We start from the raw sequence: 16580 nt of genomic DNA, 5'->3' as shown, positions 1-16580 counted from the left end.
AAAAAGAATTCAGCCCTGGAAACCTCGAACTACATCTAAGTCAACTCTAGGAAACAGAATTATAGTATCTATTTAAATATGGGCAGCAGTGCAGTATATGGGGAAAAAAAATAAAGACACCAGCCACTTTTAGGTTTAAAACCTGCTTCTGTCACCTACAACAAGCTCAGTGGCCATGGAAAACTTACTGAACCTCAGTTGCAGTAAGGATGAAAGAAGATAAGATATATAAAGTGCCTTTCACAAAATAGGCACTCAATAAATAGCAGAAGTTTCCATCATCACTATCATCACTAACACTATTGTTTGGATCGCAGTCGCCACCTTTTTTATGTTCACATTGCATTTAAAAGCAATTTGGCAATAAAATAGCCATTATTATGTGCCAGATACTATACAGAATGAAAACTGGGAGGAAAGTCCACTAGGGAGATGGTTAATTAAAGTTCAGTCACTCAGTGGAAAATCAGGTATCCACTGAGGGTTTTTTGTTTTGTTTTTGTTGTTGTCTTGTTTTTGTTTTTTGAGACAAGGTCTGGCTCTATTGCCCAGGCTGGAGTGCAATGGCGCAGTCTCAGCTCACTGCAACCTCCACCTCCCAGGCTCAAGCAATTCTCCTGCCTCAGCCTGCTGAGTTGCTGGGACTTCTGTCATCACATCCTGCTGATTTTTGTATTTTTGTAGAGACAGTGTCTCCCTATGTTGCCCAGGCTGGCCTCAAACTCCTGGGCTCAAGTGAGTGATCTTCCTGCCTTGAACTCCCAAAATGCCTTGAACTCCCAAAATGAACTCCCAAAATGGGACTACAGGCATGAGCCTGGGTGCCTGGCTGGGATTTTTTTTTTTTAATAGACTTTTTTTTTTTTTTTTAACAGCAGTTTTAGGCTCATAGCAAAACTGCCTGGAAAGGGCAGAGTTCCCACATACCCCGTCCCCCACATGCACAGCCTCCCCCACCATCAACATCCCCACACCAGAGTGGTGCATTTGATACAAAGAACGAACCTACACTGACACATCATCATCACTCAGAGTGCACAGTTTACTTAGAGATTATTATTATTGTTAGCAACATGAAAAATGCTTATAATATGTATAAAATTATAGGTAAAACATGACTACGTAGACTGCATATGGGCAAGTTTAGAAAGAACACACAAGAAACCAAAGAGTTATTTTGTTAAGTTAGAATTATGGATAAATTTAAGAATCTATAGCCAAAATAATTCTGGCAAAAAAAAAAAAAAAAATCTAGTTTCCAAACTCTCACTAATGCTATATTACCTTTACAATAAAAAGGGGTGAGAGGGAGCAGGAAGAGGACTGACTCTTCAATTCTGGTTTATTCCAAGAAGAAATGGAACACATGGAATGAAAATGATTTTTTTTTCTTTAACCCTAACGAAGAAAAAATAGAATTTCTAATTGTGGAATGTTACTATTTACTTTCCTTTCCAAACGAGGATATTAAAAGATTAGTCAGGATTCTTCTGGTCAGTCCCAAGCACACTTAGGCTTTAATTCATAAGTATCAAGCAGGCTTTGTAAAACACAGACTAAACACAGAACACCTCCCCATTACATCACATACATCAATGCAATGGTCCACCTAAAACACAAAGCACTTAAACTGGTTCAAAGAACACAGCCAACAGCAGTTTCCACAAGCTGTGCTTTGGGCTGGGTCCTCTTCTATTAGGTTCTATTAGAACCTTCTTTTTCCTCACAGCTCCAGGAGTAACCAGTGGATTCCTTCTGTGGCTGCCCTACCATCTACTGTATTTCTATCCTACCATTAGCTAACATTTCACACTATATTGAACTACTAAAGTACCTATGTATCTAGTATCAAGGACAACATCTAGTTTCTCCACACCTACACACTTACAAACATACACATTTACTTTTTTGTACTACCCACTCTTGTCCTTGCACTTCCTGCAAAAAATTCACTCAACCCTTAAAGACCTCAATTTTTCCTTTGCTTAGATTAAAAAATATCAATAGGCTGGGCGTGGTGGCTGACGCCTGTAATCCCAACACTTTGGGAGGCCGAGGCGGGAGGGTTGCCTGAGTCCAGGAGTTAGAGACCAGCCTGGGCAACACGGCAAACCACCATCTCTACCCCTCTCCAAAAAAACACAAAAATTAACCAGGCATGGTGGCGTGTGCCTGTAATCCCAGCTACTCAGGAGGCTGAGGCAGGAGAATCGTTTGAACCCAGAAGGTGGAGGTTACAGTGAGCCAAGATCGTGCCACTGCACTCCAGCCTGGGTGACAGAGCAAGGCTCTGTCTCAAAAAATAAAAATAAAAAATAAAAAAACAAGAAAGAGGCAGAGAAGTAGAAAGGGGGTGCTGGGACGAACTCAAGCAATTCTTGAATACCGTGGGTGTGTGTGTCTGCTCCTTTCAGCAACTATAAGCTCCAGGGCACAGCCCATCTTATACATCTTTGATTTTCTGTCCCAAAGCTCAACACCATTCTGGGCATGAAGTCATTACTCAATAAAAACTAGGTGGATATATTTTTTTTTTTTTCCAAAGAGGACAACTTTGGAGAACGTCCAAAAAAAGAACCACAGGAATGATCAAAGGGATGAATAAAAGGTCCTAGTGGAAAGGTCAAAAGGAATTTAGGCTGTTTAGCTTGGAGAAAAGGCAACTGAAGAACTAAAGAGTAACTCAGAATAACAACACTTGAGCTGGAAGAAATCTCAGAGATATTCTGGTCCAACCTTCTCACTTCACAGATGAGGAAACTAAGACCAAGGAAGAGGTTGCAATTTGGTAAAGGTAATTTTAGGACAACTTTTTTTTTTTTTTTTTAGTTTCACTTCATACAGTGAGGAGAAAACTTTCTCAAGTAACAGGAAAATAAATAGCAACAAAAATAGCAATTGCAACTTACTGAAGATCTCCTGTATGCCTAGTACCTACCTACATGCTTGGTGTTTTACTTATGTTATCTACGGAGTCTTGCTGTCACCCAGGCTGGAATGCAGTGGCATGATCTCGGCTCACTACAACCTCCACCTCCTGGGTTCAAGCAACTCTCCTGCCTCAGCCTCCCAAATAGCTAGGATTACAGACATGTGCCACCACGCCAGCTAATTTTTGTATTTTTTTAGTAGAGACAGGGTTTGACCATGTTGCCCAGGCTGGTCTCAAACTCCTGACCTCAAGTGATCAGCCCACCTTAGCCTCCCAAAGTGCTGATATTACAGGCATGAGCCACCACACCTGCCCTCCTCTTTATTTTTATTTATTTTTTTTTTTGGAGATAGGGTCTTGCTCTGTCACCCAGGCTGGAGTACAGTGGTGTGGTCATGGGTCACTGCAACCTTGACCCCCCAGACTCAAGGGATCCTCCTGCCTCAGCCTCCTGAGGACCTGGGAACACAGAGATCCAGCTATTCTGGATTTTTTGTAGAGATAGGGTCTTGCTATGTTACTCAGGCTGGTCTCAAATTCCTGGCCTCAAACAATCCTCCCACCTTGGCCTCCAAAAGTGCTGAGATTACAAGCATGAGCCACTGTGCCCGGCCAATTTTTTCCTATTTTAGAAATTAGAACACAAAGGCTCAAAGAAGTAAAGTTCACTAAAGACTAGAATATATACTCAAAGCTATGTTCTGTCCCCTATATCAAGCTGCCTTCAAAAGTCTGAGTAGAGTTCAACAACACAGGCTCATGCACACTTAATACCCAGATCTTGATTTCTAAATACTGCTCTCCAATAGAAGGAATTGGGGCTGGGTGCGGTGGCTCATGCCTGTAATCCCAATACTTTGGGAGGCTGAGGCGGGAGGATCATCTGAGGTCAAGAGTTCAAGGCTAACCTGGCCAACATGGTGAAACTATGTTTACTAAAAAATATAAAAATTAGCTGGGCGTGGTGTGTGCGCCTGTAGTCCCCAGCTACTCGGGAGGCTGAGGCAGGACAGCCACTTGAACCTGGGAGGTGGAGGTTGCAGTGAGCCAAGATCGCACCACTGCACTCCCACCTGGGCAACAGAACGAGACTCCATCTAAAAAAAAAAAAAAATCAGGACTCCGTGGAGAAATGTTTGAATCTAGGGCCAGAGCAAAGAAAATACAGCATGAACCTGAAACATCTTGTGGTGCCAGCAATTAAGAGAGTATTCAAAAAATGATGGGGGGCATGTAGAAAGGCGTTCCCAATAGCCCAAGCTGGGACAATCTAATCAACAAAATAACTAATTGGAAAATGAATTATAAGCTGGGTGCAGTGGCTCACACCTGTAATCCCAGCACTTTGGGAGACCGAGGCGCATGGATCACAAGGTCAAGAGATGAAGACCAGCCTGCCTTCCTGCCTGCCTTCCTGCCTGCCTGCCTGCCTGCCTGCCTTCCTTCCTTCCTTCCTCCCTCCCTCCCTCCTTGCTTTCTTCTTTTCTTCTTTCTTTTCCTCCTTGCTTTCTTCTTTCTTTTCTTCCCTCTGTGGCCCAGGCTGGAGTACACTCGGCTCGCTGCAGGCTCCCGTGATTCTCCGGCCCTAGCCTGCAGGCTGCCTGCGATTGCCAGCGCGCGCCACCACCCCTCCCTGGTTTTTCTCCTTTGGCTAGAGGCGCGGTTTCACCATGTCGGCCAGGCTGGTCTCCAGCTCCTGACCTCGAATGGTCTCCCGCCTCAGCCTCCCGAGGTGCTGGGACTGCAGACGGAGGCTCGCTCACTGGGTGCTTGGTGTTGCCCGGGCTGGAGTGCGGTGGCGTGGTCTTGGCTCGCTGCAGCCTCCGCCTCCCAACCGCCTGCCTTGCCCTCCCAGGGTGCTGGGATTGCAGCCTCTGCCAGCAGCCGCCCCGTCTGGGAGGTGGGGAGCGTCTCTGCCGGGCCGCCCCGTCTGGGAGGTGAGGAGCGCCTCTGCCCAGCCGCCACCCCATCTAGGAAGTGAGGAACGTCTCTGCCTGGCTGCCCATCGTCTGGGATGTGAGGAGCGACTCTGCCCGGCCGCCACCCCGTCTGGGAAGTGAGGAGCGCCTCTGCGCGGCCGCCCCGTCTGGGAAGTGAGGAGCGCCTCTGCCCGGCCGCCCCTTCTGGGATGTGAGGAGCGCCTCTGCCCGGCCGCCCCGTCTGGGAAGTGAGAAGCGCCTCTGCCCGGCTGCCCCGTCTGGGAAGAAGTGAGGAGCGCCTCTGCCCGGCCGCCCCATCTGGGAAGTGAGGAGCACCTCTGCCCGGCCGCCCCATCTGGGAAGTGAGGAGCGCCTCTGCCCGGCCGCCCCGTCTGGGAAGTGAGGAGCGCCTCTGCCCGGCCGCCCCGTCTGGGAAGTGAGGAGCGCCTCTGCAGTGACCCCTCCTCTGGAATGAGGAGCATCTCTGCCCGGCGCCCCGTCTGGAGTGAGGAGCGCCTCTGCCCGGCCACCCAGCCTCTGCCCGGCCACCCCGTCTGGGAAGTGAGGAGCGCCTCTGCCCGGCCACCCCGTCTGGGAAGTGAGGAGGGCCTCTGCCCGGCTGCCCCCTCTGGGAAGTGAGGAGCGCCTCTGCCCGGCTGCCCCATCTGGGATGTGAGGAGCACCTCTGCCCGGCCACCCCGTCTGGGAAGTGAGGAGCGCCTCTGCCCGGCCACCACCCCGTCTAGAAGTGAGGAGCGTCTCTGTCCGGCCGCCCCGTCTGGGAAGTGAGGAGCACCTCTGCCTGGCCGCCCCGTCTGGGATGTGGGGAGCGCCTCTGCCTGGCCACCTCGTCTGGGAGGTCTACCACAGAGGCCAGAAGCAATGTGGGGGCTGGACGTGGTGGCTCACGCCTGTAGTCCCAGTACTCTGAGAGGCCGAGGCGGGTTGATCACTTGAGGCTAGGAGTTCAAGACCAGCCTGGCCAACATGGCGAAACATATGAAAAATACAACTGACAAACCAACCAACCAACCAAGCGACAACAAAACAGGTCTACCCTGGAGTCGTACTCTAATTTTTTCTATTTTCCTCCCTTTCTGATCCTTTATCCCACTTGCTTTTTCTTCCTCCTCCTTCTTCTTTGTCAAATAGAGGATTGAGTTATTATCATTGATCCATACAAAGTCCCTCTCTCATTTATTTTCTTTTTCCCCTTTCCATACCTTCCTAGTATTTTGATATGATTTTTTTTTGTATGTATTTTAGAAAATTTTTTTTTTGTGTGAAAAAAAAGAAAAGAAAAGAAAAGAAAATGAATTATAACTCAGAAGAAAATAAATATCCATGAGCTCATACTGGTATAAATAAATAATTGAATAAATAAATAAATGGGGAAGAAGTGACAGTTCTTTCTTACAATAGAGTTCCAGTTAATAAATGTAGGAATGATGGAAATAAAAAATCATTAGATAAACACCACAGTAATGATCACTGCAGTGAAGAACCATCAATGCAATTATCATATAATCCATCAATCCTAATTCTGGGTATATATCCAAAAGAATTCAAAGCAGGATCTCTAAGATATTTGTACACTCACGTTCACTGCAGCATTATTCACAATAGCCAAGAGACAGAAGGAACCCAAATGTCCGTTGATCCAAATGGATAAAGAAAATATACAATAGAAGAGTATGCAGCCTTAAAAAAAGAAGGAAATCCTGTCATGCGCCACAACAGAGATGAACCTTGAGGACATTATGCTAAGTGAAATAAGCATACGCCAGTTATAAAAGAACAAAAACTGTATGAGTCCACTCACATGAAGTATCCTAAAGTAGTCAAAATCATAGAAACAAAGCCGGGGGTGATGGCTCAGGCCTGTAAACCCAGTGCTTTCGGAGGCTGAGGTGGGCAGATCACTCGAGGTCAGGAGTTTGAGACCAGCCTGGCCAACATGGTGAAACCCCGTCTGTACGAAAAATACAAAAATTAGCCAGGCGTGGTGGTGAGCACCTGTAATCCCAGCTACTCAGGAGGCTGAGGCAGAAATGCTTGAACCTGGGAGGCGGAGGTTGCAGTGAGCTGAGATTGCACCACTGCACTCCAGCCTGGGCAACAGAGTGAAACTCCGTCTCAAAAAAAAAAAAAAAAAAAAAATCATAGAAACAGAAAGCAGAAAAGCAGGGTGAGGAGAGAATTAGTGTTTGGCATAGAGTTTTGCAAGATAAAAAAGTTTATAGAGATCTGTTGCAAAACATTGTGAATATACTTAAATTAACATTACTGAACTGTACACTTATAATGGTTATGACAATAAATTTAATGTTAACATATCATTAAAAAAACCACCAATGACTGCTAAAATTAGTAAGCAAAAGTATAATGTGAAATGGGTATCTGCACAGTCTCCAAGTATCTCCTGACAAGATACTTACTAATTACAAAGGGAAAATACTAACTTTAGAGTTCAGGAACCTGACAAACACCAATTTAACCAAGTGGCCAAAGTTTTAAGACCTACTAGCATTATGTATCCCCTGATATGATGCACTGAGAAGGGAATAACATCATTTTTGCCAAAAATGCATAAACTCAATCTCATTATAAGAAAATATTAGAAAGGCCGGGCTTTCTATATTATAGGTGGTAGCTCACACCTATAATCCCAGAACTTTGAGAGGCCAAGGTGGGCGGATCACCTCGGATCAGGAGTTCCAGACCAGCCTGGCCAACGTGGCAAAACCCCTTCTCTACTAAAAATACAAAAAGTAGCTGGGTGTGGTGGCGGGCACATCTAATCCCAGTTACTCGGGAGGCTGAGGCAAGACAATCACTTGAACAGGAGGCAGAGGTTGCAGTGAGCCAAGATCGTGCCACTGCACTCTAGCATGGGTGACAGAGCAAGACTCTGTCTCAAAAAAATGAATAAAAAATAAAATAAAGAAAAAAGAAAAGAAAATATTACACAAACTCAAATTGAGAAACATTCTACAAATAACTGACTAGTACTCCAAAAGTGTCTAAATCTTGAGAAGAAAAAGAATATGTGACCAGACAGTGGCTCACGACTATATTCCCAGCACTTGGGGAGGCCCAGAGGGGTGGTCACTTGAGGTCAGGAGTTTGAGACCAGCCTGTTCATCAAATGGTGAAACCCCGTCTCTACCAAAAATACAAAAATCAGCCAGGTGTCGTGGCACACACTTGTAATCCCAGCTACTTGGGAGGCTGAGGTGGGAGGATCACTTGAACCCAGGAGGTGGAGGTTGCAGTGAGGAAGATAGTGCCACTGCCAAGATAGTGTCATCCAGCCTGGACGACAGAGTGGGACTCTGTCTTAAAAAAAAAAAAATGAAAATGTAACAGATTGGAGATGACTAAGAATATATGACAACTGGATTTGTTATCGCGACCAAAAAAGGACATTCATGAGAAAAAAAAAACTTGACAGAATTGGAACAAATAGACTAATTAATAGTATTTCAATGTTAATTTCCTGGTTTCAGTAATTGCACCATGGTTATGTAAGAGGTTAACATTAGGGGAAGCCAGATGAAGGCTATTTGGGAATGCTACTACTTTTACAACTCTTACATAAGTCTAAAATTATTTCAAATTTTAAGAAATATTTTTAAGTAGACACAACTTCAAGAGGCTAATTAAGACAAAGCTGAAAGTATGTCTCTAGCTCTTTGAAAACAATAATAGGATTATAGCACTGGACATTATCTTACAGATACCTGATACTACCACTCATCGAAGGAAGGATTCCTTTATGTCAGGCCCTTGACATACATTCATCCTATCACTGCCTGAATATTTCCAGTAAGAGTAAATTTACTATGTGAAAACGCAGCCCACACATCCCATTATGCACAATTCTAATTAACAAAACTCTTTCTCATTCTGAGCCATATCTTCCTCCCTGTGAGACATGTACCTGAGGATGCCATTCTGAAGCAGAAGTTTCCAACCAGGGGACCTCAAAGACAGGAAGATACTCCAGTAAGTTACAGTCGATACGACAAAACATCCAGTTGATTTACAATGACTAAAATTACATCTGGTCAGCATGAGATAAACCACCCCAAGTTATTTACATAAATGCTTTGCTATAATGTTGTCCCAGAGCCTAATACAGCACCCGGTACTTATCAGGTGCTCAAGAAACGTTTACTGACCCAAAGAGTAGGGCACAAGTCAGAGATTCATATAATGAGTTATTTTCCCCTACCATCTACACACATACAAATAACAAATGCTATTAAAAATTTGTACAAAAAGTAACAGAACACAGCCCCAGCTCTGAAAAGAAATACCTGCATAACTACCCAAAGTAGATGCCTCTTCTGCACAGGCATATTCTCCATTCATTCAACATACACTTAGTGACTACTCTGTGCCGGGCATAGTGAAAAGACCAGGAAATACAAGAGAAAAACAAGATGTCCCCAGAAGGGCAGGGCTTACACATTAATTGGAGGGAACTTTTAAGCAGATTATATATGTTACATACATTATATAATATATATAATTACATGTAGCATATTTTTAATTGCATCAAATATGAAAGTTAATGACTACAGATAAAAATCACAAATTGGTAAGAAAACTGAGTTCCCAATAGATGAATGGAGAAATGCCATAAGCATACAATTTTCACAAACTGAAAAACTACTGATCAACACAGAAAAAATACATAACCCTGAGAGCTAAACAAAGAAATACAAGGTAAAACAAGGTAACACTGGCTGGGCGCGGTGGCTCACGCTTGTAATCCCAGCACTTTGGGAGGCCGAGGTGGGCGGATCATGAGGTCAGGAGATCGAGACCACGGTGAAACGCCGTCTCTACTAAAAATACAAAAAATTAGCCAGGCGTGGTGGCGGGCGCCTGTAGTCCCAGCTACTCAGAGAGGCTGAGGCAGGAGAATGGCGTGAACCCAGGAGGCGGAGCTTGCAGTGAGCTGAGATTGCGCCACTGCACTTCAGCCTGGGCGACAGAGCGAGACTCCGTCTCAAAACAAAAACAAAACAAAACAAAACAAAAGGTAACATTTCCTACCCAATTTATTTAAGTTAAAAAAAATTCAACTTGAGAGAGGTAATGATGAAAAACTACTTATATATACATTGCTGGTGGCAGCATAAATTAAAACAAACTTTTGAAGAGGCAAACTGTTCATACTCTGACCCAAGGTATGCCTTCCTAGGAATTTAATAAGTAATTAAAAGTAAGAAAAAAATATGTGCTAAGACAATGGTAAGAAAATTAAAGCTTATAATAGCAAAAAAAAAAAAAGGAAATGATTTTCATATCAAAGGCTAAGTAAATAAAATATTATATGGTCATTAAATTTTTAATTACAAAGTCTATCAAAACAATATGAATAATGTCCACTCTAATAAGTGAAAAGATACCAGAATATAAACTTCTGTGGACATTTGTTAGGGTACTTCAGGAATAAAATTACATATACATACACACACACACACACACACAAACACACACACACACAGAGGCTGAAAAAGAACCAGCAGAGATGAAAATACTGACGTTTTCAGATTTGAAGTTGTAGGTGATTTTTATTTCCCTTATTACTAAATTATTTGTATTATTAACAAAAATCAGGAAGGGAGAAAACCCCTCACACAAGGTCCAAGGTAAACTACATTATAATGATTAGGTGGTCAACGGTAAATGAATACCTCAAATAATTGTTTCTTGGATTTTATATTCATATAAAGGAAAAAGAAATAATTATCACGCCCTAATAAAAGTAGCACAAGATGGCTACAAAAAGAAAACCGAAAAAGGTTAACTCAGAGATGAATATCTGGAAAAATTCCCTAACAATAAAAATCATCAGACTGTAGCATGGTATCCTAGGCTAAGTTCCACTGCTAGAGTATTTAGAAGCAACGCCCTAGACACCATACTTTAGGAATCAGTCCTAAGCTGGCACCACAGAGACCCAGAGTGGTCTCATGAGGTTTTTCCATCACACAATTTGGTTGCCTAATCTATAAATATATGACATTTGCACATAAACACTAAGGTTTTCATACTAAGCAAAAGAACAACAAATCTTACCTGGGAAGTGCCAGACAGAGCCCTGTCCCCCTGTCCTTGGGTAGGAGACACAGGTATCAATCGGCTGCATACTGGAACCCACTGAGAAATGCTAGTCTGGTTCCTCTAAAGAAAGAAAAAAATAATCTGTCAGGAATCTAAATCATACTCCCTACATGGAAGGCAAAGAGTGCACCTGTGACACTGTAATATGATTAGAAATATATATTTGGTCTTCATCTCTAGTTCCTGGCACAGAGCTCCTAAAACCCTTGGAATTTCTGAGTGATGGGGGTGTAACTCATAATAAGCCCCTTTCAACCATACCTGAGTTTATGCTAATGAGGTGATTCATGCAGGATGGAGGCTGGTTGCCAGAGGAACCAACCACAGGAGTAGAGGGTTGGAACTCAGCCCCAGCTCCTCACGGCATCCCCACCTCCAGGAGAGGAGAGGGATTAGAGACTGAGCCAATCACCGGTACCCAGTGATTTAATCAATCATGCCAACAATAAGCCTCCACAAAAATTCTAAATGACAGGGTTCAGAGAACTTCCGGTAAAGATGAAAAACTCTTTTTTCTATACTCAACACTCTGCTTCTGACACCAAATGTGCAGGGGCAAGGGGTCTCCATACCAAGCAATTCTCTAGTTCTCTGCAGACACCAACTGGGTGTCCTACAATTTAACTTAATTCTTACACTAACTGCCTGGAGTTAGCAGAGACCTCACAGCGCCATCCAACAGGACTGTCCCCCACTTCAGACTCCCATCACAAGTAGTGGGTCCCCAGGTTACTCACACTTTTGTCCAACTTGTCCATACACTGGGGGTTCCCACAGCTGCCTCCTCAGATTCAATAATTTGCTAGCATGGCTCAACTCGGGGAGGCACTTCACTTACGTTTATCAGTTTATTATAATGGATACACCTCGAGAACAGCCAAATAGAAGCGATACAAAAGACAAGGTATGGGGTAGGAGCTTGCTCTCCGGGTGTGCCACCCTCCCTACACTTTGATATGTTTCCTAACCTAGAAGCTCTCCAAACCCAAGGATTTCCATGGAGGCTTCATTACGTAGACATGATTGATTATCACTGACCATTGGTCATCAGCTCAATCTCCAGCTCCTCTCCCCTTCCAAAAGTCAGGGAGGAGTGGGAGAAACTACGAGTTCCAACCTTCTACACACATATTTGTTCCTCTAGCAACTAGCCTCTACCCTCCAAGAGTCACCTTATTAACATAAACTCACTGCCGGGCATAGAGGCTCATGCCTTCACTCCTATTATCTCAGCACTTTTGAGAGGCTGAAGCAGGATTACTTGAAGTCAGGAGGTGGAAACCAGCCTGGGCAACAAAGCGAGGCCCCCAGCTATACAAAAAAAAAACCCATAAACTCATGTATGGTTGAAAGGGGCTTATTATAAATAACAAAAGACACTCCTCTCACCCCAATCACTTTGCAAGGGTTTCAAGAGCTCTGTGCCAGGAACCAGGGATAAAGACCAAATATATATTTCTTCTCTCACAGTATCATATCTGGGTTGCAGCCACAGGCCAGGAGGGTGGCACACTAATTCCACAGGGACAGAAGCGACTACACTCAGGACCATTCCAGATCTGGCCTTTAGTACCTAAGTTTAGAAGTCCTGCCAGAATGGGGTATCACATGAATGAAGAACTTCCAAAACGGGACCAAGACCAAGCCTCCACATGCTCATTTCTCCAAGGATAAGATATACCACTGCCTACTACTGGTTCCACAGACTAAAATAATTCTGGTAATAGGTGACTCAAGCAGTGGGCATGGGCTCCCTCTGGGAAGAGAAACAAAATAAGCAGACTTCTGGCATTTTATGATTAGATTATAATTCAAATTACAGTTTGAAATGTCTTTTTTTTTTTTTTGAGGCTGAGTCTGGCTCTGTCACCCAGGCTGGAATGCAGGGGCATGATCCTGGCTCATTGCAATCTCCACCTCCTGGGTTCAAGCAATTCTTATGCCTCAGACTCCCGAGTGGCTGGGACTACAGGCATGAGCCACCACATCAGGCTAATTTCTGTATTTTTAGCAGAGACAGGGTTTCACCATGTTGACCAGACTGGTCTCAAACTTCTGACTTTAAGTGATCTACCTACCTCGGACTCCCAAAGTGCTGGGATTACAGATGTGAGCCACTGTGCCTGTGCCTGGCCTCTTTTTTTTTTTTTTTTTTTTTTTTAAGTGACATGGTCTCACTACATTCCCCAGGCTGGAATCCAGTGCCTAGTCATGGTGCTAACACTGCACACACTACAGCCTCAAATGCCTGATGCCTGGGCTCAAGTGATCCTCCCACTTCAGCCTCCCAAGTAGCTGGGACTAAAGGCTTGCATAGCTGTGCCTGGCTTACAATGTGTTTTCATAAACACTGACTTACTTACCTGATCTTCACAGAATCCCTTTATAGTAAGGAATGCTGAGATCATCATCATCTCCAAAAGGAGGAGGAAACTAGGGTAGAAGTTTTACAGTGGGAAAACACACGTGGGCAACTTGATTTCCAAGACAAGAGATTAAATGGCTGTTCAAGCTAAAACTGAAATTCACGTTTTCCCTTTAACATGAAGCTCACTTCAGAAAGGTCTCTTGGCCAAAGTGAGAGGCTAGGCTGGAGAAAGGGAGAGCTCTCTCTTGCTAAGTGAGAAGTCTGCTTTATTTTATGAACCTGAAACACATTCCACTGTATAAATGATAGCCATGTACACAGCATTGGAAATCTTAATTTTAGGAACCAACTCTAGGGATCTGAGGGTTTTCTTCACTTGACCTGTAGACCTTATAGGGCCATAATGAGGACCAGATACATAAATTGCTTGAAAATCCTTTGCCAAGCATTAATGTACAACACAGTCAGCCCTCCATAGCCATGGGTTCTGCATCCATGAATTCAGCCACCCACAAATTAAAATATTCAGGAAAAAAAGTGCAGGCATGGTGGCGTGTACCTGTAGTCCCAGCTACTCTGGAGGCTGAGGCACGAGAATCACTTGAACCCAGGAGGCGAAGGTTGCAAGTGAGCAGAGATCGTGCCACTGCACTCCAGCCTGGGCGATAGAGAGGGAGACTCGGTCTCAAAAAAAAAAATCAGGCCGGGCGCGGTAGCTCACGCCTGTAATCCCAGCACTTTGGGAGGCCGAGGCAGGCGGATCACGAGGTCAGGAGATCAAGACCATCCTAGCTAACACGATGAAACCCCATCTCTACTAAAAATACAAAAAAATTAGCCGGGCATGCTGGCGGGCGCTTGTAATCCCAGCTACTCAGAAGGCTGAGGCACGAGAATGGCATGAACCTGGGAGGCGGAGCTTGCAGTGAGCCAAGATTGCGCCACTGCACTCCAGCCTGGGTGACACAGAGAGACTGTCTCAAAAAAAAAAAAGAGAAAAAAAAAATCAGGAAAAAAAACATGCCGTACTAAACATGTAGACTTTTTTTCCTCGTCATTACTCCCTAAATAATACAGTATAACAACTATTTACATAGCACCTATATTGTATTAAATGTAAGTAATCTAGAGATTATTTAAAGTACATGGCGGGATATACATAGGTTATATGCAAATATTATGCCACTTCATATCAAGGACTTGAGCATCCATGGATTTTGCTATCCGAGGGAGGTCCTGGAACCAAAGGACCAGGGATACTTGGGGACAACTGTACTAGGAGTCAAAGATTCTAGTTTAAATTCAGCTACTCTAACATTATCTTTACAAGTAATTTAACCTCTGTGACATTCAGTTTCCTCATAGCAATTATGAGGAATACTTAATGAGCATTTGATGGCAGGCACTTTTCTGGTACTTTACAAATATGAACTCATTTAAACTTCACAATCACCACTCATGTAGGTATATCATTAACCCATTTATTAAAAAAAGGAAACTGAGGCATGGAGAGGATAAGCAACCTCCCAATGTCACATAGTTCTAACAGCAGGATTAAGATATGGACCCAGGCAACCCAACTCTAGAATCCTTGCTCATTTATGGGACGAAAGGGTAGAGTATCTGCAAGGTACCTTCTAGCTCTAACACTATATGACCTAGTCTGAAACCAATTAAAATAGCATATTGTGGAAAGTGCCACATAACTAAAGGCAGAAAGTACTGTTCAGAAGCTACATATTAGATAATCACCTCTGTGAGCCTTGGTTGTCTCTTTTTATCAAAAATAAAGACAAAATCCCTACTTCTCAGGATTTTCTTTAAAATTAACATATGTACCTTGCAGTATGTTCGGCACAATATTAAGTTGAATTTGAATGTCCATTTCCTTGAGTAGAAACAGGTTGAGGTGGGGTGGAGAAAGGCATTAAATTTTTAAACCTACAGATGCTTTCTAAAGTGTCTCACAGTTCTAAAATTGTATAATTGCCACTTACAGCACCTTATATTTCAAGTGAAAAGTGGAGCTAAAAATATTTTATTTGAGCTGCGGTTGGATCAGTTGAAATGGTTTTCCAAGTGAGAGACAGTTACTGGTGTTTTGTTTTACAAACACTGACAGATTTACCAGAAACATTCAATGTCAGATGTTCCTGTACTAAAAATGTTAAGTATGGGATAAGAGGAAACTGCTTCAGATTCAGGGCCAAAGGCGGGGGGGTAGGGGGAGCAAGAGGAAATTACAAGTTGAAACAATGCAAACTTTTGGAAGATTTTCTGAAGAATTTCATCATGTAATTTCCACTGTCAACAAAATTTTTCTCTGTAATTTTGGCTCCGGTTGGTCTTAGGCCAATACTTTTAAATCAGTTCTTATTAGAAGAAAGGAACAATCAGCTGTTCTTTCCTTCTCCAATCCTACAACAATTCTTGTCCAAATCCTTAATTGAAACCACTGAAGTGTAACAGAAAGGGTAATCCCAAGTCTGCCATCAAATAGCTGTGAACTGGTTACTCAACAATCTGGGTCTCCATTTTCCCTCATGAAAAATGGGAATAATAAAAGCTATCTCACAGGAGTGTTCCCAGGAACATTTCTAAAAGCACTTTGATAACAGAAAAACATAACCAAAGGCATCACTGTTATGAACAACTGTTACCGAATTATGCAAGCCGTGCTTTCCCCAGCAAACTGCCAGAGGAGCAAAAACCGTTTTCTTAAAATATTGTTTGGAATCTGGCATTTATTCCCTTTCTCAAAAGCTTGCAGTGGTTTCCAAGGATCTCTTTATTGAAACTTAAACACCTGATCCTTACTGGTCTTTACCAACTGGACCCCTCTAAACTCTTAATACTTACTGTGTTTTCCACTCAACAGTTTCAAAACCTGACTCAGATTCTCTCGTTTGGGAATCACTGCTCCCCTCCACACATGCTAATTCCCTTGTAGTAATTTCCTCTGGGACTCTCCTCTTCACTCCAACCCAAACTATAAGCTCAATTACTTCAAGAAATCTCTCTAGGCCGGGCACAGTGGCTCACATCTGTAATCCCAGCACTTTGGGAGACCAAGGCGGGCAGATCACCTGAGGTTAGGAGTTCAAGACCAGCCTGGCCAACGTGGCGAAACCCCATCTCTACTAAAACTACAAAAATTAGCCGGGCGTGGTGGTAGGCGCCTGTAATCCCAGCTACTCAGGAGGCTGAGGCAGGGAGAATC

General features: G+C 43.5%; 1 protein-coding gene across 4 annotated transcripts in view; it reads right to left on the bottom strand.

The window, feature by feature from the left end:
* The window catches only part of LOC116460942 (ubiquinol-cytochrome-c reductase complex assembly factor 1), a 114649-nt gene that overhangs the window by 85237 nt on the left and 12832 nt on the right, over positions 1–16580 (bottom strand). For 2 of the 4 annotated variants that reach the window (XM_032142290.2, XM_032142292.2), the window contains exons 2-3: positions 10948–11052; positions 8795–8836 (exon numbers count right to left, since the gene is read on the bottom strand). In XM_032142290.2, the coding sequence (XP_031998181.1) occupies positions 8795–8836; positions 10948–11052 (147 nt within the window). The remainder of the gene's footprint in view (positions 1–8794; positions 8837–10947; positions 11053–16580) is intronic. The other 2 variants (XM_032142291.2, XM_032142293.2) reach the window with 1 other exon arrangement.

Source organism: Hylobates moloch, unplaced genomic scaffold (assembly GCF_009828535.3).
Source record: "Hylobates moloch isolate HMO894 unplaced genomic scaffold, HMol_V3 SCAFFOLD_21, whole genome shotgun sequence".
Taxonomy (NCBI): domain Eukaryota; kingdom Metazoa; phylum Chordata; class Mammalia; order Primates; family Hylobatidae; genus Hylobates; species Hylobates moloch.
Note: the sequence above shows the minus strand (reverse complement) of the source record. Positions and strands in the feature narration are given on the sequence as shown.